The sequence below is a fragment of the Leptosomus discolor genome, chromosome 9 (genome assembly GCF_034619465.1).
Source record: "Leptosomus discolor isolate bLepDis1 chromosome 9, bLepDis1.hap2, whole genome shotgun sequence".
Taxonomy (NCBI): Eukaryota; Metazoa; Chordata; class Aves; order Leptosomiformes; family Leptosomidae; genus Leptosomus; species Leptosomus discolor.
This window is the reverse complement of record NC_141399.1, coordinates 18,763,481-18,788,463: the sequence shown is the minus strand read 5'-3', so window position 1 is coordinate 18,788,463 and position 24,983 is coordinate 18,763,481. Positions and strand designations below refer to the sequence as shown.

General features: G+C 60.7%; 1 protein-coding gene across 3 annotated transcripts in view; it reads left to right on the top strand.

Annotated features, from left to right (window-relative positions):
• CACNA2D2 (calcium voltage-gated channel auxiliary subunit alpha2delta 2) overlaps positions 1-22,364 on the top strand; it is a 222,064-nt gene extending 199,700 nt beyond the window's left edge. Inside the window, exons 7-39 of one of the 3 annotated variants that reach the window (XM_086470320.1) lie at positions 1,151-1,282; positions 1,543-1,600; positions 3,674-3,724; positions 3,898-3,997; positions 4,805-4,963; positions 5,439-5,546; positions 6,236-6,314; positions 6,513-6,562; positions 7,507-7,596; positions 7,840-7,908; positions 8,350-8,424; positions 8,881-8,955; positions 9,119-9,190; positions 9,501-9,572; positions 9,750-9,811; positions 11,789-11,865; positions 13,087-13,107; positions 15,417-15,477; positions 17,851-17,948; positions 18,153-18,243; positions 18,375-18,437; positions 18,557-18,664; positions 18,752-18,846; positions 18,941-19,035; positions 19,357-19,404; positions 19,836-19,907; positions 20,066-20,218; positions 20,338-20,390; positions 20,510-20,565; positions 20,669-20,792; positions 21,211-21,320; positions 21,529-21,617; positions 22,236-22,364. In XM_086470320.1, coding sequence (XP_086326446.1) covers positions 1,151-1,282; positions 1,543-1,600; positions 3,674-3,724; positions 3,898-3,997; positions 4,805-4,963; positions 5,439-5,546; positions 6,236-6,314; positions 6,513-6,562; positions 7,507-7,596; positions 7,840-7,908; positions 8,350-8,424; positions 8,881-8,955; positions 9,119-9,190; positions 9,501-9,572; positions 9,750-9,811; positions 11,789-11,865; positions 13,087-13,107; positions 15,417-15,477; positions 17,851-17,948; positions 18,153-18,243; positions 18,375-18,437; positions 18,557-18,664; positions 18,752-18,846; positions 18,941-19,035; positions 19,357-19,404; positions 19,836-19,907; positions 20,066-20,218; positions 20,338-20,390; positions 20,510-20,565; positions 20,669-20,792; positions 21,211-21,320; positions 21,529-21,617; positions 22,236-22,364 — 2,795 coding nt within the window. Of the gene's footprint in view, positions 1-1,150; positions 1,283-1,542; positions 1,601-3,673; positions 3,725-3,897; positions 3,998-4,804; positions 4,964-5,438; positions 5,547-6,235; positions 6,315-6,512; positions 6,563-7,506; positions 7,597-7,839; positions 7,909-8,349; positions 8,425-8,880; positions 8,956-9,118; positions 9,191-9,500; positions 9,573-9,749; positions 9,812-11,788; positions 11,866-13,086; positions 13,108-15,416; positions 15,478-17,850; positions 17,949-18,152; positions 18,244-18,374; positions 18,438-18,556; positions 18,665-18,747; positions 18,847-18,940; positions 19,036-19,356; positions 19,405-19,835; positions 19,908-20,065; positions 20,219-20,337; positions 20,391-20,509; positions 20,566-20,668; positions 20,793-21,210; positions 21,321-21,528; positions 21,618-22,235 lie in introns of all 3 variants that reach the window. The other 2 variants (XM_086470319.1, XM_086470321.1) reach the window with 2 other exon arrangements.
• Positions 22,365-24,983: the final 2,619 nt, after the last annotated feature.

Here is a 24,983-nt window from a genome sequence, read left to right as displayed (position 1 = left end):
GCTGTCTGAGGGAAGAAGTCTTCTTCAGCAGCGGTGCTGGGATGGAGGGATCCAGGATTCACCCTGGGGTGAAACCTGCCCATGTCCCACCAGCGCCTCAGGGCCATGGTGAAGCCTTGGAGTGGTGATGACGGTGTTTTGAAGAGGGACAAGTGTGGGAGGAAGCCTTGGGAGAGCTAAATATACTCCTTAATGCATGCCAGCTGCCCTGTAGCACCACACTGGTTGCTGTGCCAAATGCCAAGGAGAAAGGGCTGCTCCTGGGAGCTCTTGCACCCCAAAAATGCTTTGAGGGTCCCCCAGGAGGGAGCAGCACCTGACCTTGGCGTACTGCCGTCTGCTCACTCCTGCCCGCAATGGTTCGGCTGGCTCCTCCACGCCACAGTCCCGGGGTGGCCCAGCATGGGATGCCAGGGCAATCCCAGTTGTCTGGGGTGCCTGGAAGGGCCCTGTGAGTGCCAGGCAGTTCCTCTGTCCCTGAGGCAGCATCCCCACCAGCTAGCCAGCCCCATACCTGCCACACTGCCCCTCTATGCTCCACCAGTCCCCCTTGATTAATCACAGGCTGGGGCTGCCAGCAGCTTATCTTTTGCTTTAATAACTGAATAATTTAAAACTGCTGTTTGCCAGCATCTTAATTGCTTTTGCGTCAGGTGCGAGGGCCAGCGGGAATGCAGAGCAGGGCCTGGGAGGCTCCATATGGCCTCAGGAGGACACAACCCCTTGGTTTCCCAGCTGGTGGCTGTCCCCAGGGAGCAGGGCTGGCATGGTGGCTGGAGGAGCGGGGTGTTTTGCCAGGAAGGGGGTGAGATGTCAAGCTAGCTGTCCCCTGTGGTGGTTGTTTCTGCCTCAGAGGCAGGGAGCAGGGATGGTGAGTGCTTGGGGGAGCCCTGGAGGGTGGCTTCAGTCTCTGGGGACAAGGGACAGCAGGTTAATGCTGGAGCCAGATGGGAGTGAGGGGGCCAGGGGGTTGTGGGAGTGGCTGCAAAGCCCTTGTGGGCTCCTCCCTGGGAAGAGGCAGAGGGAACACACTGCCTTTCCGTCCCTGACATCACTGTGGAGACACCATGGTCTCTGTCACCCCCCAGCTCACCCCAGCTCCACTGCTTCCCCGCATCCATCCACCTGCCCCCAACTCTGTCTCCTGCAGCCACCGTCATCCTCAATGAGCTGAACTGGACACAGGCGCTGGAGGATGTCTTTATCGAGAACCGGAAGGAGGATCCCTCGCTGCTCTGGCAGGTGTTTGGCAGTGCCACCGGCGTCACCCGATACTACCCTGGTGCGTGGCGGGGGGGCAGTGGGGGCTGATTGCCAGTGGAGGACGCTGGTCAAGGGCAGTCCACGCCCTTCTCGCCATGAGATGTGGGCAAGCATCCTCTGATGCATGGCACACATAACTGTATTGTGACAAATCCCATTGGTGTGAGCTCCCAACCGGAGCCTGCCGCCTCCCAGCCCTGGGCGTCTCTCTGCCCTGTCCCCAACGTCCCCTGTCCCGGGACAGCCCCACCTCACTCACCACCTGCCTTCCCCCCACAGCCACCCCGTGGAGAGCCCCCAATAAGATCGACCTCTACGACGTGCGCAGGCGGCCCTGGTAAGGGGGTGCTGGGTGGGGAGTGGGGTCTCTTCACTGGCCCTTCCCGGCCAGCAGCAGCCAGCTCCCTCCACTTTCCATTTCACACATGGTTGGCATTGGCAAACAGACACACTAACACAGGCAGGGGCATCTGAGCTGCAGCTCTCAGCTCCCCTCCCCTCTTTCTGGGAAGGCAGAGCGGGATGGAGAGATAAATCTTTGGATACAGATCAAGGATGGAGAGCCATCCCTCGCTGCCAGCGCTTAGTCCCAGCCAGCATTCCCATCTAAATGGGAAAACAACCAGCTCTTGGAAACCGTGAGCCAGGAGGATGGAAACAGGCAAGCAGCACTAGGCTGTGGTTAAGCAATAGCTGCAAGCAGCCAGTTAGCCCACACCGAGTGAGTCGGCATTGAATCACTTCCCCTTAGCCCAGGTAGAGCTGCCGGCTTTGCAGCACAAATTATCATGCTGCCCGTGGGGCTGGGGGAGATGCAGCCCCGTCCTGCCCGTGGCTGCTGCCTAAAAATGCAGACACAGAGAGGAAAGTGGGTGCAGGTCTCCAGCATGTGCCCAGGGAGCCCTGTATCCCGGGGGAGCCGGGAGCTGCCACCTCTCCTGGTCAGAAGATTAGTGGCCCTGCTACCATGGTTAATTGTCTTTGATTGCTCCACATTAATTATTAACTGTTCTCCGTTGAGGCGGCCATGTGAGTTATTGGCAGCGAGGGGCTGGCAGGCCGTTTCGGGGGTAGCTGCTGATGCATATGAGGACTACCAAGCCCAGCTAGCCCAGCTCCTTGCCCACTAGCCAGGCTGGCCACCTGCTTGCTCACCCAGCCACAGAGGAGCAGCAACAACAATGGTGGGCAGCACACCCCCAGGGACACCCCTTTGGGGTCCTCTCCTGCTGGGGCCCGGTGCAGCACACAGCCCTCACCACTCCACTGCCAGGCCCAGCAGTGACCGTGTCCTGTCTGCAGCCTTGGCGGGGCCACTGGTGCCACTTGCCTGCCTTCCCCTCCCTTGACAAATGCCACTATTAACCACAGCCTTCTCCTGCGGAGCCCAGGAGCAGGGCAGCCAGAGATAGATGTGCTGCCACAACCCATTACGGACAGCATCTTAGTTGGGCTTGGTGCTGCACTGGCAGCCCAGCCCTGGGGAGCAGGACAGGCATTGAGCCCTCCAGCCTCTGCCAGCCCACAGGCAGCTACCTGCCCATCCTACATGCCAGCAGGAGCAGGGGGTGTTGGGGGGATGCAGCACCCACACCAGGATGGCCCCACGTGCTAGCATCCCTTACCCCACATTCCACCTGGGTAATCACTTGTCATTAAGGAACATCAGGACCTGGGATTAGCAATCAGAGCCTGCCCCTTCCCCAGTCCTCCCCAGTAATGGTGAGTAATTGATACTAATAACACACTAATTAATTTGCATCAGGCCTGATCCTGATCAGGACAATGATGAGGCTCCCTTGGACATCAGCTGTGGCAGGATCAGGCCCCATGCAGTGGGACAAGGAAGCTGGGTGTGCCTGGCCATTGCCGGGACGAGTGCTCAGCACCGCATCAGCTCTGTTCCATGCAGGAAAGCACAGTGGGACTGGGAGCGGGAGCGGGTGCTTTAAGGGGTGAGGAAGGGTTCCTTAATTGTTTTCAGAGGGGAGGATTTACATAGTGTTATTATTTTTCCTCCTCGTAGCTAAAAATAACCTAATCAGCCTGGCCTTTGAAGCTACCAGGGGGGTAAATAGCATCTTAATATGAATGTGTGTGTCAGCATAATCAGCACACAGAAAAGGGCCTGCGATGATGGAAGAGTTTAGCATTTAGAGCTCATTAGGCTGATACGGTACCGAGCGGTGGGTTGCTGGCAGTCTGCCGTGCCATGCTGTGTCGTGCCGCATCCTCACCTCTGCTTGCCCGCCGCTGCCTTGTCCCTGCTCCTCACCGCAGGGTCACTGCAGCCATGAGTGCACAGGTGTTCTCAGCACAGCTGTGCTCTTGGGCTTCACCTGTCAGGGTTGGGTTCCCCCCCAAAATGAGTTGACCCCACTGACACTGACTCCCTCTCCGCACCCCACAGGTATATTCAAGGTGCCTCCTCCCCAAAGGACATGGTCATCATCGTGGATGTGTGAGTACATGGGTGGGGGCTGTGGCCAGGCTGAGCCAGGCCAGGACGGTGGCACAGCTCGCTGGGGTGCCACTGTCCCACTAGTGGCCTCAGGGAAGCTGCATGGGACAGCGCTGACGGGGACCCCTATGTCCCCTCACTGCTGAGCCCTCAGCACCCCTCTCTCCTGCCAGGAGCGGCAGCGTGAGTGGCCTTACCCTCAAGCTGATGAAGACCTCGGTCTATGAGATGCTGGACACCCTCTCGGACGATGATTATGTCAATGTGGCCTCGGTGAGTGCCGCTGGGTGGCTCCCAGCTCCCCACCACGGGAGCTCTTTGCTCCCAGACTGACCTAGCCAGGGGCTCTGCAGAGCAAGGAATGCCTTTTTTTTTTTTTTTCATCTTAGCCACCCACCTGCACCTAAGCATGGAAATGGCTGCTCGGGGCTCAGCTGTATGTGGTGGTGAACGAAAGCTGCCACCATTATGGGGCGTTGGGCAGAGATGCTCCCAGGGCAATCTCCACCAGCCACCTCCTGTCCGTCATCAGCCAGTGACATCACGCCCCCTGCAGCATTGTCACCAGCCTGACCTCACAGAGCACAGTGGATGTGCCACTGCATCTGTGCATCGCTGGGCGCCAAGCCCACACCGGCCCACCCCTGTCTGGCCACAAGCACGCCAGCGCTAATTAACGTGTCTGGCCTGGCTCTGTTAGCTGGATCACTGCTCCTGTAATGAATGAGCCCTATTGCCAGCAAATGAGGCCGTAAGCGAGAGGCAGCACCTGCTCCCGCTTCCGGCACAGCACAGCACGGCATAGTGCGGCACAGCATGCCTGCTTGCACAAGCCCAGGTGTCCTGCAGAAGTGAGGGTGCAGGCAAACCCTGAACTGGCAGCACCCACTGCCAACACCTGTGCCAGGTGGCTCAGTGCTGGATTTGGCCCAAGCTAACCCCAGTCTCAGCATCAGCCATCCCTAGGACTTGGGACATGGGATGCTCCAGCCGCCTCCTGCACATGGAGCTGAGTGAGCCTGCTGAGGGCTCCCCCCCATCCCCTTTCTGCAACCTGCTCCCCTCCCTTTCGCCTCCCAGTTCAACGAGAAGGCAAAGCCGGTGTCGTGCTTCAAGCACCTGGTGCAGGCCAACATCCGGAACAAGAAGGTCTTCAAGGAGGATGTGCAGGGGATGGTGGCCAAGGGCACGACCGACTACAAGGCTGGCTTTGAGTACGCCTTCGACCAGCTGCAGAACGTGAGCTGAGGGCCGGGCTCGGGGGGCAGAGTGGACCCAGGGATGCTGGGGGCGATGGGAGAGTTCCGAGCACCTGGCTGCTGACCTCTGCAGAGAGCTCCTTGTCCTCTTTTGCAATGCTAGGGGGAACATCCTACACCCCCAGCACGCTGTAGCCAAGGTTTTGCAGGAGCCACTGGCCCTCTGGGTTATTACAAGTCAGCAGGGCTGGGTGGAGGGGGCTGGATCCAGCCAGACACCATGCCAGAGGCAAAATAAAGATGCATGGTGCTATTAGGTGCTAAGCATCAATAGCCACAACATCATTTCCAAGCAGACAGTGTCCCTCCTGCCCATTCACCCCAGCCACCCTCACCAAGGAGAAAGAGAACAAGAAAAGAGATGGGTCAGTGCCAGCCCTCCTGGCTGCATCCAGCCCTGTGCCTGGGCAGCTCGCTCTGGGTCCAGCCTCAGGCACTGTCTCTCTGCCCCACAGTCCAACATCACACGTGCCAACTGCAACAAGATGATCATGATGTTCACAGATGGCGGCGAGGACAGGGTGCAGGATGTCTTTGAGAAGTACAACTGGCCCAATAAGACGGTGAGGGACTGTGGGGCTGTGTGCGGGACTGGGGCCACTCGCTGGGGAGGAAGGCGGCTGCTCCAGCTCCATTGCCAGCATCTGCCTCATTTGCCTGATAACCATCCTCTCTCCCCAACAGCCTGCTCCTGTGCCGAGCCACTGCCCTGGTAATGGGATGGCTGACGCACCGGTGCTGTCTATGGCTGGCTCCCACCTGGCATGTGGGAGGGGGTGGGGCTGGTGGGCTCCCCAAACGCTGGCCCCAGGGGGAGCACACCCCAAGCATGCAGAGAGGGCTGCTGGCAGGTAAATGAACCGGCAGGAGGGTCCCCATTGCCACCCAGGAACTGGAGACCCCTGGGGTGGCGGGGGTTCTGGTCCGTGCAGGACCCTCAAAGAGTGCAGACCTCCCTGTCTGCAGTGATGCCCCAGCACGAGGACCCCTGGGGTAGGTGGCTTTGGCCAACGCAGTGATGCTGTGGGACAGGACTGGCCGGGGCTGGGTGAGGAGACAGGGGCTCCCTTGCTGCCAGCACAGACAACAGTTGTAAGAGCGTTCTTCTGCCCACTTGTGCTTGGCTGTGGGCAGCATGGTCTGTGGGCAGTGGCAGGCAATGCCACACTGTCCCTGGGGAGGTTGCCGTCATCTGGGGTGTGGAAGACCAGGGTGCCCAGCGGACAGCCTTCACCGCTGCGCTCTGGCACAGGTGCGGGTCTTCACCTTCTCCGTCGGGCAGCACAACTACGACGTGACCCCACTGCAGTGGATGGCCTGCGCCAACAAAGGTGAGTGGTGGTGGCACCCAGCAGGCACGGGAGGCTGCAGGGTGCTGACCTTGCATGGGGGCTGGCACTGGTTCTCCAGTATGTGCTGCTGCCAGCAAGGCTCTGACTGCAACCCTGGAGGGCTTGACAGCAGGACAGCCAGACTGGCAGACAGGCAGACAGCTGGCTCTCCAGCTGCCTTTCTCTTTCTTTTCCAAGGTTACTACTTCGAAATCCCCTCCATCGGTGCCATCCGCATCAACACGCAGGTACGGCAGGGTGCTGGCAGGCAGGGTGCTGGCAAGCAGGCAGTGCCACCCGCCTGGCAGCTGCAGGCAGAGCTGCCCTCCCCAGGTGCCCTGTCTGGGGGCATGCTCAGGCAGCCCCAGCCCCACTGCAGAGAGCCTAAAGGCTGGTGGCAAGTGTGGCAGCAAGCTGGGGAGCCAAGCCGAGCCCTCAGCCAGGCCTCGTGCTGTTGAAATAAGTAATTCATCTTCTGCAGCTCCCCACGGACCTGCTGCCTTTTGTGTGACTAATTATGAAACATCAGGCATTAATCAGCACAGAGCAGAACTGAGCACAGGCAGGGAGCAAGCACAGGCAGGGTCAACCCCAGCAGCACCCTGTTCAGCAGAGCCAGGCGTGTCCGCCTCACACCCCCTCCCACTGCCCTTATTCTGCCCCTTTTCTTTATCGAATGCACACGAGGTGCCGTGGTGGGCAGGTGACAGGGGTCCTCGAGCAGGGCAACCCCTTGGGGCAGCGTTGGCATCATGGCACAGGAGCTGTCCCCCAGCCCAGAGGTCTGCCTTTGCAAGGTGAGCCAGGATAAGAGAAAACTGCCCTAGGAGAAGATCCCAAAAGGCCAGTTGTGGCAGCCAGGGAGACAGAGCAAGCCCAGCCCTGGGGACAGCTGGGAGGCAGGTGGGCTCTGGCTGGTGCTGGCTGGGGACCCACATCCATGCCCATGCACAGCCGATTGCAAGCAATACCTTGTTTGCATCTCAGTGGTCCCATTCCCAGCTGGAGCCGTTACCCTCAGATTTGGTAGCTGCCAAGCCCCTTCCCCTAGCTCAGCCTGCAGCTGAAGTCCAGTGCCGAGCACTCTATTAATAATCCCTGGGGCATGTGTGGGGACAGGATTGTCACTGGGTTGGAGCAGGGAGGCATCTGGCTCCCATGTCATGCTTTCCCCTGCCCTGTGTCCCTGCAGGAGTACCTGGATGTGCTGGGCAGACCCATGGTCCTGGCGGGGAACCGAGCCAAGCAGGTTCAGTGGACCAACGTCTACCAGGATGCTCTGGTAAGGACCCCCAGCCCCAGGGTGCAGGTGGAGACACTGGCCTCAGGGTCCCACACAGCTCCAGGGTGCAGGTGGGGACCCCCAGCCCCAGGGTGCAAGTGGGGACACCAGCCCCACGGTCCCACACAGCATATGCCCCCATCTCCCTTGCCAGGGGGATAACCCCCCCTTCTGCTGCCCACCCCCAGCTCTGGGTCCTAGGGCTGGCGAGGGGCCATGGGACACCCTTCTGTGCTCGTGCAGGGGCTGGGCCTGGTGGTGACAGGCACACTGCCGGTGTTCAACCTGACGGAGGACAACAGTGACAGGAAGGTAGGAGACTGTGGCTGCCACTGCCCTGGCTGCACTGGGACCCCCAGTGTGGGGCTGCAATGGGATAGGGAGGGTGCCTTGACACTGAGTCCATGGCTGTAGGGGTGGGCACTGGCACCCCTGGGGTGCTGCCTGCTCTGCACCCCCTCCCTGGGTTGCAACCAGGGGTGACTGCCATTCCCGGGAGCCAAAATGGCCTTGGCTGGTTCTCCCGGTTCAATGGGAACAGCTGGCAGCTTTAAGTCCCGGCGGGGTGCAGTGTCCCATGGAGGGCTGCTGGGTGGCTGGCTTGTCCTGCCCTGTGCTCCTGCAGTGTCCGGATCTGACCTCCACTTCCCCAGAGGGAGAAGAGGTCCATCCCCCTGTTTCCCTGGCCCTGTGCTGGCAGTGGCAGATGACAGCCCTGCTCCCACCCACCTCCCTCCCTGCGCTTCCTTCCAGAACCAGCTCATCCTGGGCGTGATGGGGATCGACGTGGCTCTCAATGACATCAAGAGGCTGACACCGCGATACAACGTGCGTGGGGCCCCTTCCCCTCCATCCCTGCCCTGCGCTGCCCAAACCCAGCATGGGAGCCCGCTGCAGGGAGCCCTGAGCTGTGCCCCACAGCACCCAACAGCACCTCCAGCAGCACTGATGGTAGCAGGGTGCAGAAGCCATGGTTGCAGGCAGGGACCAGGGCAGGCAGGTGGGCAGGGATCAGAGCTGGGTGCTACTCTGGGACGCAGAGCAGAGCCAAAACCCTTGCAGGGTCAGCGGGCCATAAACCTTACCAGCCTGGAAAAAGGGGCAGCGGGCAAAATCCAGAGCCAGGGTGAGATGCTGTTGGCCTGAGAATAGAAATAGATGGACAGAAAAGGCTGAGCCCCAGGGGTGGCATGGGGCAAGCTCTTCCTGCAGAGGTGAGGGTGATGGCACAGCACACCACAGAGCTGCCTGGCCAGCCTCATCCCTGCTCCTGTCCTCCCACAGCTGGGGGCAAACGGATACGTCTTCGCCATTGACCTGAACGGCTATGTCCTGCTGCACCCCAACCTGCAGCCCCAGGTGAGGAGGGGCCTGTCGGGGCAGCAGCCACAGGGGTTAATGAGACATGCAGCTTCTTGGGTTCATTAGGAGCTAATTGTGGGAATTGTGATAAGTTTATCTGGACTCAGCAGCAGCTGTGGGAGCCCTGAGTCCTTCCCTGGCTCTCCCTTTCTGCCTGCAGATCATCAATTTCCGTGAGCCAGTGACATTGGACTTCTTGGATGCTGAGCTGGAGGATGAGAACAAGGAGGAGGTGGGCAGACCTGGGGCCAGCTTTTGGGGTACAGGCTGCCCCGCCCCCCAGTCTGCAGTTGCAAAGGGCGCTCGTCCCTTCCAGCCTGTCCTAGAGAGCACCTCATCCTAAGGGCCCCAGCACAGCTTCCGTGGGGCCACAGCAGGGACGGGAGCTGGGTGACTGTCCCTTGGGTGCCTGCATGATAAGCCATCCTCCAGGCTGCTTGCCCCTGCACCCCACGAGTCCCCAGGGTCACCCCACTGGGATGGGTGCCTGCAGGTGCGTGGCTAGGCTCCGTGGCCCTCAGTTGCCTCCTCCATGTCCTCAGATCCGGAGAAGTATGATTGATGGGAACGATGGGCAGAGATTCATCAAGACCCTCATCAAGTCCCTGGATGAGGTAACACTGCAGGGGAAGGGGGTCACAGCTGACACTGTCAGCGTGCTGAGCACCCAGCCCCGGCGGTGGGGAGTGAGGGGCTGTGTCCAGCACTGGGCTCGGAGCTGGGGTCCTGTGTCACCGTGCCAGCAGGGTCCTGGCACTGCGGAGGCCTGACTGGCTCCCTCTGATCCACAGCAATACATCGACGAGGTGTTCAGGACCTACACGTGGGCCCCCATCAAAAGCACCAACTACAGGTGAGTGGCACTGCTGGTGCACCTGTGCTCATCCAGCATCGGTTGGACCCGCACCAGCACAGGGCTGCGGTCTTGTGCCTGCAGCTCGGGAGGTCCCTGAGGCCACCAGGGACATGTCCCATGGGCTGCAGGATTGCAAATGAGTCAAGCCATGGTCCCCAGGGCTCAGGACAGGTGCTGCAGGGCTGCTGTGCAAGGTGCCAAACAAGGGACACCCCTACCACCACTTGCCTGCACAGGCAGGGGCTCGCACAGTCTCTGCCTGCTCCAGGGTGGGTGACAGTGACATGCACCCACCCTGCAGCACAGGCAGTGGCTTCAGAGGCAGGGCAGAGCAAAGCTTCCTTCTGCGTTTATCGCCAGGTCTGCACCTGTTTGGACCAACAGATGTGTAAAAAAAGACCCTGGCATCATCATGTTTGTGCAGTCCAACTTGTGCTGCCTTCATCTTATGAGAAGCTGTGTGGTCCCCCTGCTGCCCAGTGTACCCTCCTCCTCCTCCTCGCCACCCGGCTCGGGAGGGGCTGGCAAGGGTCACAGCCACCTTCTAAGCACTGCCAGGTGCCCCCTGCACAGCCCTGGTCCTTTCCCCCCCACGGTGGCACCCCACTGGAGCCAGGCAGCACTGTTGAGGAGGAGACAATGACATGGGGTGACACAGGTGTGGCCAGGGCTGCAGGTTGATCTGTAGGGCAGAAGGTGCTGGCAGGGGCCCTTGGCTTTGCACCGTAGCAGGGATGTTCTCCAGGGTTCCCTGGGACACCGTCAGCACAGGGTGCCACCAGCACTGAGCAGAAAAAAGTCGCCACCCTCCTCTTGCCACCTGTGGTTTGGGGTGCCACCACCTCTCTGCACTCTATGTTGGTGTGCCACCACCTCTGCCAGGCTTGCTGGGATGCCTAATCCATGCTGCTAGGCGCAGACAGGACTAGGTGGAGGGGTGGCTTGGGGGGTCAAGTCTAGATCTCAGTGGCTCAGGTGCAGGTGTGACATCTGATGAGGGTCAGGAATGTGGCCCTCGCCCACCGGTGCTCACTTATTCTGGGCAGCACCTGTAACTGAAGGCCACCAGCCACTGCAGCTGGCACCCAGGAGCCCGGCTCCCTCCAGCAGCATGTCCCATGGCTTCAGCAGCCCCAACACCATCTCCTGCCACCTCCTTTTGCACCCGCATCCTGCACCCTGTTTGCCAGTCTCCTGGCTGGTGGATCATTCTCCTTCCTGGCTCACCAATAGCTGGTGCCTGTGTAATGGTTATCTTCAGTCTCTTCTCACTGGGAAGAGTCTGTTTTTTCGAGGGCTGTGTCTCTTTCTGCCTTCCTCTCTTATGGGGGTGTTGTGTCCTTCTTCCATGTGCTTCTCCCTTGGTTCCTGGGTGGGCACATCCTGCCAATCTCAGCTCTGGCTGGACAGGCTTGCTACCTCGTGTGCTTGGGGGTGCCCTCAGGATGGCCCTGGGTGCCACCAGGATGACCCTAGGTGCTCTGGGTATGGCCCTGGGGACAACCCCAGATGCCACCAGGATGGCCATGTGCAACCCAGGATGACGCTGGCTGCTCTAGGGACAAACCTGGGTGCCCGAGGATGGCAGTAGGTGCACTGGGGATGACCCTGGATGCCACCAGAGTGGCCCTGCATGCTCCGAGGCTGGCCCTGGTTACTCCAGAATGATGCTGGGTGCTCTGGGGACACCCCTGGGTACCAGAAGGATGACCCTAAGCACTCTGTGGATGACCCTGGATGCCCCAAAACAACCCTGGGTGCTCTAGGGATGACCCTAATTGCCCCCAGGACAGCACTGTGTGCAGTCTGGAGAGAAGGACGCAGCAGGCTCTGCAGGAGGCCAGCAGGGCTGCTGCCTGACGTCAGCCAGGGCCAGGTGCTGGCGTGAGGTGCCAGCCAGGGGGCTGGGGGCCAGCCAGGGGCTCTGGGTGGGTGTAAAGCCTTACACCACCTGTCTGCTCTCCCCCTCTGCAGCCTGGGGCTGGTTCTGCCTCCCTACAGCACCTACTACATCCAGGCCAACCTCAGTGACCAGATCCTGCAAGTGAAGTGTAAGTAGCCCCTGGCTTTCCCCGCCGCCCTTTCGCACTCCCACTCGCCCCCACGCCAGCCCGTGGCTGTCAGGGGGAGAAACATGAAGCAAACACTTGCGAAAACAGATAGAGATCACTATGAGAGGCCAAAAAAAAAAAAAAAAAAAAAAAGAAAAATTCAAAATAAGAAAGGCATGAGTAGAGGTGAATGCACAGAGGGAAAGCGAGCTGCCTGCCTGGGGTGCCACGGGGTGCCAGGGTTTGGTCCTTATGCTTTGCACCCCAAAACCCAAGCCCCAGGCTGCAGGCAGGCACTGCCCGGCGCAGACAGGGGCTGCTCTGCTGCCTGTTCGCCTCCTGGGGACGAGGGATGACACTGTAGCAGCCAGTTTATTTGTGAGCCTGGGAAAGTTTGCATGGATCTCCTTAATTTCCTTTGGTTTATTACGATTATTTGGTTTCAGTTTAAGCCATTTATTATTCTTTTTATGAGTTCGGTTTCGATTTTCATTTGGAATTAATCTATGTATGTGTGTGTTAGCCTGGCCCGCCCCCCTTTCTCTCTCTTTCTCTCTCCCCTGACCCCCAAGCCTTTTTCCCACCACAGGTCCACTCTGCTCCCGGGGACCCTCTCCCCTGTGGGAGAACCGGACCCTTCCCCTCTCCCCTCCAGTTCCCCCCGTTTCTCCCCCTCGGCCGCCCTGGCGGCTCAACCCCAGCCTCGCTCCAGATCTGGCCCCTGCCACGCCTCCATCCATTGGCAGGAGCCCCGCATCCCTGCGGGGACTAGGCCAGGCTGTCCCCATCCCCGGGAGGGGGGATCCCCCCATCCTCCCCGACTCTGCTCACCGTGCCGTGCATGCCCCCTAACTCAGTGAGGACATTTCAATATCAAGACTGTTGCAACTGTTTGCTACTGACTCTCATTTTCCTTTGGAGTATTGAATATATATATATATTTCTGTAGTTATATCTTTGAATTTTTTTTTATTCTTATTTCACCGTGGCCTTTTCCTTTCGTTACTGGGTTTTTCTTTCTTTTTCTTTTTTTCATGTCGTTTTTTGCAAGAGGTTTCCTTTTGGTATGATTATGATACACAATATTTTTATTCAAACATTGATTGAATAAAATATTGTTTGTGCCCCCCTTCCCCCTTTCCACCCAACCCCCTTTTTTTTTGTTTGTTGTTTTTTTGTTTGTTGTTTTTCTTGCTTTCTCTCTATGGTGGATTCACACAGTACCAAACATCAAAATGAAGGGCAAGTATTTTCAGTCTCAGACCACTCACCTTCACCACCCTGTCCCCTGCCCCGTGTCCAGTCCCCCCTGAGCCCCCCTGCTTGCCCATCTCCCTGCCCGTTTGCCACGCCAAACCTGCAAACCGCCACTGACTCGCCCTTCCTCCCTCCTCCTCCTCTCCTCCAGTTCCCCCTTTATTTGAAAGCAACATGTCTTGTTCTGTCCATGAGAGCTTTGTCACGACAATCCCCCACTCCCTCCCTGTGCATCACTCCCAAACCCAGTTCGATATCGTTCAAGAGCTGATCTCGTATGAAACTGCTGTTTTCAGTCCACGAGGTTTTTCGTAGCTAGTTTGATACCCTGCTCTTCCTCCCACCCCCCCACACCTCTTCTTGCTCCTCTCCCCCGGCTCGCCTCCTTCAGCTCCTTCTCCCCCAGTCCTGGCTCCTCTGCTTCCTCCTCCCCAAGACAACTCAACCTGAAAGGGATAGGGCTGTGCAGAGAGGGGTGGGGGCTGCAGGGTGGGCGGCCAAAGGTGGCAGGGACAGAGGGCAGGTGAGGGGACCCAGTCCTCTGCTGCCTTCGCCCTCTGGGATAGGCTTTTTTGGGGGAAGACCCCCAAGCAGAAGCCCTCAGCAGAGTTGGGGACGAGACCACCCCAGGGCGATGCCACCCCACCACATAGGGGACAGCAGGCCTGGCCAGCGGGGATGCAGGGTGGCCAAGCCCCGGGGTGCCGCGCCACCTGCCCCCATGGCTGCTTGGTGGCTGTCCCCTCTGCCCCAGGGCCCAGCATGGCATGAAGCCCCTGGCAGCCGCAGCATCCCAGTGCCGTCCGTGTCCTCTGGGAGCTGCCAGGTTTGAACCCAAAGTCCCGCTGAGGGAGGTAGAGGTGTGCTAGGGCTGGTACCCACCCTGCAGTGGAATGGGATGTCACCCATGTGACCCAGGGCAGGATTTGGCCCTCATCCCTGCCATGTCTGGCCACTCGCCAGAGCAGGAGGGGCTCCGTGGAGCTGGACCCATGGCTCCCTCACAGCCCCACAGTGGGCCAGGAGATGCCCTGGCATGCGTGGTGCCCTCCTGCACAGCACCCCAGACGTGGCACCCACCGGCAGCCTGCCCAGCAGCACTGGTTCCCCATTCTCTGGCATGGGCAGGGGGATGGCTGAGGGGGCCACGGCAGTGCAGAGGGGGATGGGGGGGACTGGGCTAGCAGGCAGGACAGCAGGGAGGTGGAAGTGTCACCCTCAGCCCTGTTCTATCAGCTTTGAGTTGCCTCCTCCCAGCGCCCCTGCAATGGCAATGCTGATGGATCAAGTACGAGTGTTTTGTACTCCTCTCCTCCTCCTCTTCCTCTTCCTCTTCCTCTCATCAGCTTGTACCCAGCCCCTGCCTACAGCCCCCGGAGAGCAACAGTCCAACCTCTGGCTGTGCCGTGCAATGCACCGGGGGCCAGCGGGAGGGCAAGGGGGTGGTGGTGCCCACCGTCGGGGGACAGCAGCCCCAGAATATTGTGTAGCATCCCCCCACGCACCCCCTAACCCAGCTTGCCCCCATAAGCTGAACCCTGCATCCGCCACCCCTCTGCCAGAAGGAGCCCTGAGAGGCACCCCAAACCCTGCTGGGCTGTGACACCCCCCCTTAAAGCAGAGCAAGGTGCCAGGCTGGTGGGCAAGCATGGGCCCCCATCCCCATTGGGGTCCCACCACCCCGGGGAGGGAAGGGTGCCACCAGTGCCTGGCAGCAGAGCCCGGCAGGGCATTGCACAGCACTTTGCTGGGCAGGGAGCCTCTGGTTGGACTGTCCTCAGCAAGGTTCCCCGTTTGGCCATGTTGATGCCTGAAAACTCTTTTTTTTTTTTTCTCCTGACAACCAAGTGTTTTGGTGATCCTCCTCCAGCCAGGAGCACAGCATGCGGTTCCCTGCCCTTGCCCACCACCCCTACCCCCTGAGAGAGAGACGCCCCCACGCCCTCCCAAACATGCATATATATACATGTGCGCACATATATATATGTGTGTGTGTCTCTGTGTGTCCCTGCGTACACACCACCGGCCACGTGTACGCAACCGCCCGCCTTCAGCCCGCAACCAAGCAAATTCAAGCTGAGATGGGCAAACCTCTCCCAATTTGGCTGTAACATTCCTTCCCGTGTGGTGCCAGTGACAGCAGAACGGCCTTTTCCTTCCTCTCGTTACCAAGAGCAGCAAATGCCTTTTTTTTTTTTGTTCCCTCCCCTCTCTCTCTGTCCGTCTCTCTCCCTCCTGGCCCCCGGCATCCCCATCCTTCCTCCCCGCCGGATAACCTTCCCTTTCTGTTGCAGATTTTGAATACCTGCTGCCCAACAGCTTTGAGTCGGAGGGACATGTGTTCATTGCTCCCAGGTAGCTTTGCGTGTGCGCTTGCCGAGGTGTGCATCTGCCCCGGCCCCGCTGCCGACCCCCCCATCGCCCCCCATCCTCGTCTCATCATGCCTTGTCCCCCATCCCCTGTCGCTGTGTGTGTCATGTGCCCGCTCAGCCAAAGGGGACTGCCACCAGGACCCCGGCCTCGCTCCGCCACCCGGTTGCATCCAGCACGGTATATATGCACCCGGTATGGCCCGACCTCTGCGCGTGCATATATAGGTATAGTTTCTGAAAATCCCCCCACTGAGCAAGGGGCCGGTGGTGGCATCATACAGTCGTGCTGGCTGCGGGACGGGGGTAGGGAGAAGGAAGGGCAGGATTCGGCTCAAATGCAGGATGCCCAGGGATTTGGGGAGGCTGCAGGCCACAGGCTGTGAACAGGGACATGAGGACAGTATAGTGGCTCCCAGACAGACAGACATGTTCCCTCCCCTGACATGTGCCACCCAGTCTTGTCACCTAGTGGAGACAAAGGCCATCCCTCAGCGGGGGTTGAGGGGGGGGGTTGTTTGTTCAGGGAACCCTACGGCTCTGCTGGCACCCTGCCCTTCCAGCTGCTGCAGTGCAACCTCTGACCAGCCCTAATTAACATTACCAGCTAATCACGTGTGTATTTATACGTCATTGTAACAGCTAAACACCATTAGGAGATGTTTTATCATTGCAGTTCTTGGGGACTGCAGCAGGTCAAAGCTACAGCCACCTTTGCCAATTGCAGGGATCCCCTACCCTCCCTGCTTACAGCAGCCATTGCTCACTTAGACGAATTCTGGGTAAACCAGCCCAAAATGTAGTTACTGTGCAGCCCCAGCTTTTTGAGGAGGCCTTGGTCCCCAGGCGATGCACAGGGAGCAAGGATGAGGTCTGGGAAACATGGGAGACGAAGCAGAGTATTAATGAGAAACAGAAAAACCCTATTAAAAAGTTGGCCTGTAATTGTGCTAAGGGAATAGATATGGAGGTGATGCCTGAGCCCAAGGAGTGTCTGCCCCCTGGCTGCCCCACTCAGGCTGCAGTGATGGGGTCAATATCCAGTGTGGGGCTTCGTGGCCAGTGTGGTGGGAGAGAAAAGGGAGGGTTGAAAATCGAGTTGAGTCTTTCAGTGCCCCCAGAGCAGTTCTGTGAGCACCCTCCCTGTGGTGGGTGCCAGCCCGGCGCAAGCAGGCAGCAGGGAGGATCTGCGTGCCTAGGGAGGGGGCCGGGCACCCAGGGCGACTGTATGATCTGCCGTCGGCACTGCCATGCCCATGGGCCACTGGAAATTTTCAGAAACCGTATATCCCCCGTCCCCCGTGGGTGTGTGAGTACCTGTATCCGTGCGTGTCGGTGTAGATATTTAGGTGGCTGCTCCCCCTGAGCAGGGGACGGGGGGGCTAGGCTGGGTCGGCCAGGCTGCCCCAGTTTTTTCGTCTGCCCAGTGGGCACACTCCCTGCCACCCTCTGCTCCTGCATTTAACGAGGTTTTTGGCAGAATCAGGAGCTTCGTGGAGGGGACATGAGCGGGGGGAGCCCTGAGCCCCCTGGCACTGCCTGAAGCCACACTGCTGAGGCTGGGAGCACCCTAGGGTGGCACTGACCCATGCCACCCAGATAGAGCCTCACGGTGACCTCATGGCTGTCCCTGATATCAGCAGGGCTGAGGCTCTGCACTCAGGGTGGTCCCAGACTAGAGCACCCCTCACGGTGCCCATCCCAGGAGGGGCTTGGGGTCAGCGATGCCTGCAGGAGAGCACCCGCCTCCGCCGGCCAGGCCTCACCCAACACCAAACGATCTACGCAAAGGGTACAGATGCAGCTCCCGAGTGCCTGCATGGTGCCACAGGGGCTCCCAAGGCAAACCCCTGCTCACACCCACAGTGGAGACCCTGCTCTCCAGGGTGCCACAGGGGCAGGGCAGGCTTGGCACAGCAGTGCCCGCCTGGCCCTGCAGGTAAGTACGGTGGCGGAGGCACTCAGTCCTACCAGTAGCCCCACCAGTATGGGGAGAGATGGGCTCAGGGTTGTACATACCACTCTGGGCAAGCTGGGATCCATCAACCCTGGCCCTGGCAGAGGTGACAGCACCGTCATGCCCATGGCAGTGACAGACCCTGTGGCCAGCATGACGGCCGAGCTGATGGCACTGCAGGCGGCAAAGGGCTGGGTGCTGGGCAGTCTGCAGAGATGCCCACAGCCAGCTGCCCCGGTGGGATGACACTCATGGGAGTGGTGGCACATCACCACTGTCGTGTCTCCTGGCAAGTGCTGGTGCTGGCAGCATGGCCAGCACCCACCCTGCCATCCCCGGGGGAGAACTGACCTTGCCTTTTCCATCCTCGCGAACAACAAACCTTGTCCCCCAAACCCCAGAGAGTATTGCAAAGACCTCGACTTGTCGGATAACAACACCGAGTTCCTGGAAAACTTTATTGCCCTCATGGAAAAGGTGACCCCAGACTCCAAGCAGTGTGAGTAGCTGGGGACAGCTGGGGGGGGTTCGAGCAGCGGGGTTTGGGGGGGAATGGGGTTGCAGGGGGAGATGGGGCAGGGGGTGAACCATGACGGGGTTGGGATCCTGGGAGCTGCTGCAGAGTGGGTGCTGGGGCAGGGCAGGGGGACACAGATGACCCCCACAGGGCCAGCCCTCACCTCCTCCTCCTCTCCCTCGCAAGGCGACAACTTCCTCCTGCACAACCTGATCCTGGACACTGGCATCACGCAGCAGCTAGTGGAACGGGTCTGGAAGGACCAGGACCTCAACACGTAGGTGGAGGCGAGGTGGCCCAGGATGGGCAGCGCTGGCTGGGGACAGAGCGGGAGTGGAATGGGCTATGGGGATGCGGGCAGAGCAAAACCTCGCTAATCCCCGGTGTGTCTGGCTCCTCTCCCTGCAGGTACAGCCTCCTGGCTGTCTTTGCAGCCACTGACGGGGGCATCACACGCATCTTTCCTAATAAGTGAGTGTCCAGGGGGGCTGCGTGCCCAGCCCCGCACACTGACCGTTCTGCTCCCACGGGGCCTTCTCTGGTGGGACCAGAGATGAGTGACAGCGCTGGCTGTGGCTGCTTTCCCTCAGGGCTGCAGATGACTGGGAAGAGGAACCAGAGCCCTTCAATGCCAGCTTCTACCGAAGGAGCCTGGACAACAAAGGCTACTTCTTCAAGCCGCCCTACCGGGACGGTGGGTACCAGGTCGGGGTGACAGGGAGTGGCACAGCCTACTGCTGGCCCCGCATGTCCCCTGATGCCATATCCCTGCCCTCCGCAGACAGCTACCGGGGGCTGGACCTGGAGAACAACACCATCGGGATCCTGGTGAGCACCGCTGTGGAGCTCAGCATCGGGGGCAAGACGCTGAAGCCGGCAGGTAGGCAGGGGCCTGGGTGCCCTGCCACCAGGCTGGGGGGGTCCCCGTCATCCCCACACACACCAGGGCTCACCCCATCTCCCTGCTGCCCCAGTGGTGGGGGTGAAGCTGGACCTGGAGGCCTGGACTGAGAAGTTCAAAGTGCTGGCGAGCAACCGGACAGACCGTGACCAGCTGGGCACCCGCCGGGTATGTCCCCAGGGCTCCCACACTGCTGGCATGGCATGGGGATGGGGATGGCGATGGCGATGGCGATGGCGATGGGGACAGGGAGGGAGCTCTGCTTGCTGGGGATGTGGCTGGGGAGCACTGCCAGGACATGGTGCCTGTGGCCCCACTGGGCTTGTACCTCCTGCACAGCCCTGCCCATCACCCTGTTCAGGGCACCTGTCCCCATCTCCTGGGGACACCACCCTGCATGTCCCCTCCTGGCCAGGAGGACAGCTCGGGGGGGGGGGGGGGGAGGATGGTTCGGCTAACCTGTCCCTCTGCCCTGCTTTCGATTGACAGTGTGACCCCTCGACCAGCTGCGAGATGGACTGTGAGGCCAACAACAAGGTGGGTGGTGGGCAGGGGTGGGGACAGCAGGTGACAGCTGGCAGGGGGAGAAGGACATGGCTGGGAGGGCTCCTTGTCCCCTGCCTGCCCTGCCTGTGCTGTCCGGGTGAGTGCAGCCCCCTGTCCCCCTGCCACTCCCAGAGCTCAGCTAGCCCCCGACCCCCCTCACAGGGGTGAAGCCCCAGGGATTGCCCCCTGGACAGTGGATCCTTCCCCAAGGGAGCTGTTAAACCCTCCAGGGTGGGTGGTGGTTCCCGCTCCCTGCACCCGGCATGGGTGCTCCTGGCACTGCCATGCTCCTGAGCAGCCCCCAAGCTTGGGGCACACCACGCTGGCCCCCCTGCCTGGCTGCCCATCACCCCCCAACCCTGTCTGTCCTGCCTTGCTCTGGGCATGGCCAGGGGGTGGGTGACGCTGCCCTCCTTCCCCAGGACCTCATCTGCGTCCTCATCGACGATGGGGGCTTCCTGGTGCTCTCCAACCAGGAGGACCACTGGTACCAGGTGAGTGGTGCAGCTTTACTGGGTGTGGGATGCCAGCGGGGAGCTGAGACCTTTGAATTTGTGTCACGGATGGGGTGACACAGCCCTGCTCGAGTCCCTGATGGAGGACACCCATGGCAAGGTGGCATTTGGGTACAGACTTGGTGTCCTCATCCCAGGTGGGCAAGTTCTTCAGCGAGGTGGATGCCAACCTAATGTCTGCCCTCTACAACAACTCCTTCTATGCCCGCAAGGAGTCCTACGACTTCCAGTCTGTCTGCGCCCCTGAGGCCCAGAGCAACACGGGTGCTGCGCCCCGCGGTGTCTTCGTGGTGAGCAGTTTGTGGGGCCAGTGACCACCAGGTGGTCTGGGAGCTTGGGGACCCATGGGGGTGTCCCTAGTGCCCTGCATGGGGACATGCTGGCTCACCACCCCCCTCTTTGCCCACAGCCCACTGTGGCCGATCTCCTGAACCTTGCTTGGTGGACCTCAGCCACAGCCTGGTGAGTCCTGCCACGTCCCCTCCCCAGGGGCCGTTTCCATCAGAGCACTCTGATGCACACAGGCACACAGGCACATCCCCGGGGGTGGGACAGCTGATGGCTGTGCTCTCCTTCTCCAGGTCCCTCTTCCAGCAGTTCCTGTACGGCCTCACGTACAACAGCTGGTTCCAGACAGGTGAGTCCACAGGGAGCCCCAGGCTGGGGACAGGCAGGGGACATGGTGGGGATGTGTGGCGGGGGGTCTGTGGCCCCTGGCCCATAGCACTGTGCCGGCACAGAGGAGGTGGCGGGGGACAGCATGGAGGCCAGGGAGACGAGCTGCATCATGAAGCAGACGCAGTACTACTTCAGCACCGTCAACGCCACCTACAATGCCATCATCGACTGCGGCAACTGCTCCAGGTGGGTCTGTTCCCGCTCTCCCACCGCTCAGGCAAGGTTGGGGGCACCCCCTTAGGCTGCCTTTTCCGGGACCCCTGTGTAGCTGCCTGCATGGGGGTGATGGGAGATGCCGTGCAGCGCTCAGTGGGGCTGTGGTACCTGGACGGGGGGCAGATGGAGAGCAACAGTAGCATCCCCATGGGCTGTGGGATGATGGTGATGTCCCCAGGGCTCCTCCAGGTGAGACCAAGCTCTGCAAGCCCCTCGATGCCGGTTCCCTGGGCAGCCCCTTGGCATGAGGATGGGGGTGGAGATGAGGATGGGGACACCCCACTGGCTCAGCCTCTCGGGAGCCACCTGCCAGCAGGGCCAGTACCAGGGGTCAGACGGGGATTGGGATGCAGGGTAACTAGGGTCCCCACTGCCATCGTGCCCCCAGGCTCTTCCATGCACAGAGGCTGGCTAACACCAACCTGCTCTTCGTGGTGGCTGACAAGCCCCTCTGCAGCCAGTGTGAGTCCGTCAAGCTGCTGCAGGCAGAGGTAAGAGGTATCCTTTGGTGGCCCAGCTGTGTCCCCCCAGGATGCAATGGCAGAGGGGTGAGGGGACAGGTGGGGTTTGTGGGGCTGGGTGGGGGAGCTGCAGGGTCAGGCGGGGGTGGAGGGAGCCGGCTCATGGCCGGAGGGGCTGAGGGTGGCCAGGGGGCGCCCTGCAGCCCCCACTGCCCCATCCCTGGTGGTTTCCTTGACCTGCAAAGCTCCCCCAAGGGACCCCAACCAATGTGAGCTGGTGGACAGGCCCCGCTACCGGAAAGGCCCTCACATCTGCTTCGACTACAATGCAACAGTACGTGGGGTGCAGGGGGAAGCAGAGCCCTGGGGGGGGGGGGGGGTGTGTCCCTGGGGGATGCATTTGGACAGTGGGTGCCCCCTGGGGGTGGAGAGCTGAGCCAGGGGTGTCCCCAGAGGAGCAGAACTGTGGGGTGCCCTCCTGGGGGAAATTGGGGTAGTGGGCTCCCCCTGAAGGGAGGAGTGGAGCCATGGAGGCACTCTGGGAGAGCAGTGCCATGTGGTATCCCCCTGTGGGAGTAGCAGAGCCATGGGGGGATCCCGAGGGAGCAGTGCCATGGAGAGAACCCCCCTGATGGGGGTTTGGAGCCATGGGAGGACCCGGGGGGGGCAGGGTCAGGAGCCTTGTGGGTGCCCCCTGGGGAGACCAGAGCCATGGGGAGTCCGTAGGAGAGCAATGCTATGGGGTGCTCTCCTGGGGGGGGGGGGGGGGAGAGGGTCATGGGGGTCCCAGGGGAGAGCACCGTGGGGTGCCCCCAGGGGAGCAGAGCCATGGGGGTGCCATGGCAGGAGATGCAGGGGGGCAGCGGGTGCCCCTGCCAGGGCGATGCGTGCCCCTGGGGTGCCAAGGCACTGCGGGAGGTGCCCCACAGCCCCTCTGCCTTTGCCCCCACAGGAAGATACCTCAGACTGCGGCCGAGGGGCTTCCTTCACCCCCTCCTTGGGGGTCCTGCTCTCCCTGCAGCTGCTGCTCCTCTACTCCAGCGCCAGCCGGCACCTGCTGCCCCCAGCCGCCTGCCTTTAGCCCCCCTCCCCTGGCTGCCCCCGCCAGCTCTCTTTTCTTTCAAGCTCCATCTCCATCCCGCTCCCTGGCCCAGTGGAGCAGGAGCAATGTTGCCTCCACCGCCTTGGGGACCCCTGCGACATCGCCCCGCTCTCCCCACCGGCTGCAGCCAAAGAAGAGTCAGGGTGCGGGCAGGACTCTCCGGCAGAGTGGGGACCAGGTTGCTGTCCCAGCGTCGTACCCTCCTGGCTACTTGGACTCAGAAAGTGGCATCGCCGCCCTCCACCTGCAACCCTCCATCCACCTCGCCTATTTTTTTAGCCTGAAGATTTTAAAGCAGATCTTTCTACATCGAGTTTCCAACATTTTCGCCTGGAGAACGGCGGTATTTATTGTCAGCAACAAGGACACATGGGAAAAAAAAAAAAGGGGGGGGGGGGGGGGGAAGGACTTGACTTGACTGTGTGGGTCAGTATTTTTTGTGCCAGTGAGTACCAGCCCCGCCAGCCCACAGGGTGAGCGGGGCAGACGGTGGCTTCAGCGTCGCTGTGGGCTCGGGGCCGGGTGTGGGCAGGGGCAGAGGAGGGGGGCAGCCAGCCATCACCTGCGCTGGAGTGGGATGGAGCCCTGGTCCCTGCTCTGGGCTCAGCCGCTCTCGTGTGTTCTTGGGCACAGATACTGGGGTGAAAAGGAGGTGGGGGGGGGGGGGGGGATGTATTTTGTTTCTTTTCAGTTCTGCAGATCACTGTGAAATCCTGCCCGCCCAGCCCTGCCCAGCCCCCTCAAGCCGCCCTCTCCCTGGCAGCCCTGCCAAAGAAACCACGCTGGCCAGGGGGGACGTGCTACTTGTCTCCGAAGGGGACATGCTACGTGCCCCGCAGGGGGATGGGCCACACGTCCCGAGCTGGAGGTGGAGCAGGAGGTGCAACGTGTCCCCAGAAGGGACGTGCAAGACCCCCATGCCCATCCTTCGGGGCACCGGTGCGGGGGCTGCCAGCCAGCCGCAGCAAGGGGAGCTCCTCCCTGGGTGCTGCTGAGGTCCTGGCTGGGGGCACCCAGCACTGGGGGGGCAGGAGGTGGCCCTGCAGCAGGGCACCCCGAGGTGCTGCGGATCACACTGGGGCACTCAGATAGGGGCGTCGTCCCCCCAGCCAAAATGCTAGGTGCCAAGGAGGCAGACGGAGCGACTGCTTAGCCCCAGCACCCCACTGCACCCCACTGGGCCCTACCACCCCAGCCAGGAGAGGTGCCGCAGGGCTGGGGGGGGCCAGCACAGGGGGCAGGGTGCCAGGCCGTGACACCCCGGGGTGCTGTGATGCAGGGGGTGCCATACCCACCACCATGCACCTCACTGCTCCCAGCAGTGCCGGGGACCCCTGCCTGGGTGGGCAGCCCTGGGGACCCTCACCCCTCCCTCGGGGCACCCCATTCAGAGCCACCACATTGACCGGGGCTAGGTAGGGTGCTAGGCGCTGATTAGTGCTGGGGTTAATTAATGGTCATTCTGCTTGTAGCTTTTTCAGTGTGTGTTTGGTTACTGTCTCTGGGAACTGTGTTTGAACAGATGGCTCTGTGTTACCGGGAGTGTGTGTACTTCTGTAGTCTAGTTAGGTGCTCTGCCAGAAAAACCACCACTATACATACCTATAAATATATACATATATAGTCTATTTTAAGTTAAAAACCAATGAGACGAAGGGGTGGCATGGCCCCGGCCCCCCATCCCACCGGGGCCACATCCTGCCCTGTCCCCACCTGAAAGCTTCTTTCTGCTCATTCAAAGGCGTTGGGTTTTTAATTGATTTTCTTTAATTTATTTTTAGTTTCTTTAGGTTTTGATTTTTTTTTTGTACAGAAGAGTTGAAAAACTTCAAAAACCAACAAAAAGTCAATTTGTAAGATATCGTGTGTGTGACTCCTTGTAAAATATTTTCAAATGGTTTATTACAGAGACTCAGTTATTAAATAATGTTCATATTTTCACTTCACAGGCGGTGGCTGCGTCATTGCATGGGTACGTGGGCAGGACCGGGGAGGGGGGGGAGCACGGCACAGGGCGGGCAGGCAGGACATCGGGCCGCTCCTGCCAGCCCGGCCGCTGCCTTCACGCCTGCCTGCACCTCTGCTGTCAGGCTGATGGGCAGGGACGTGGGCACTGGCGTGAGCAGGGGTATACGCAGGGGCACAGGTAGGGGTACAGGCAGGGGTGCGGGTTCCCAGACACCCGCACGCTGCACAGGAGGGGCTGTGGGGCAGGAGGGGTTCGGCCCCCCGGGCTCCCCCCTCTCCCTGTGTCCCCTCAGGGCTGTGTCCTCCCTCCCTCCCCCCCAATCCCTTGTCCCCTGTGCCACACACGCTGCCCCATGCCTGTGTCCTCTTGTGCCTGTGTACCCACCCCCACGTCCCCGTGTCCGGTGGGGTCCGTGTCCCCGCGTGTCCCCCCGTGCCCGGCCCGCCCGTGTCCGTGTGTCCACCCGCAGGGGTTGTGCCCCTCATGTCTCCGTCCCCGTGACTGTCCCCCTCATGCCCCCATAACTGCGCTCCCCCATCCCTCTCCTACCTCTGAGTTCCCCAGTGCCTCTCCCCATGCCCCCCCGTCCCCCCGCAGCTGTGTCCCCCGTCACCCTCCCCCATGCCCCC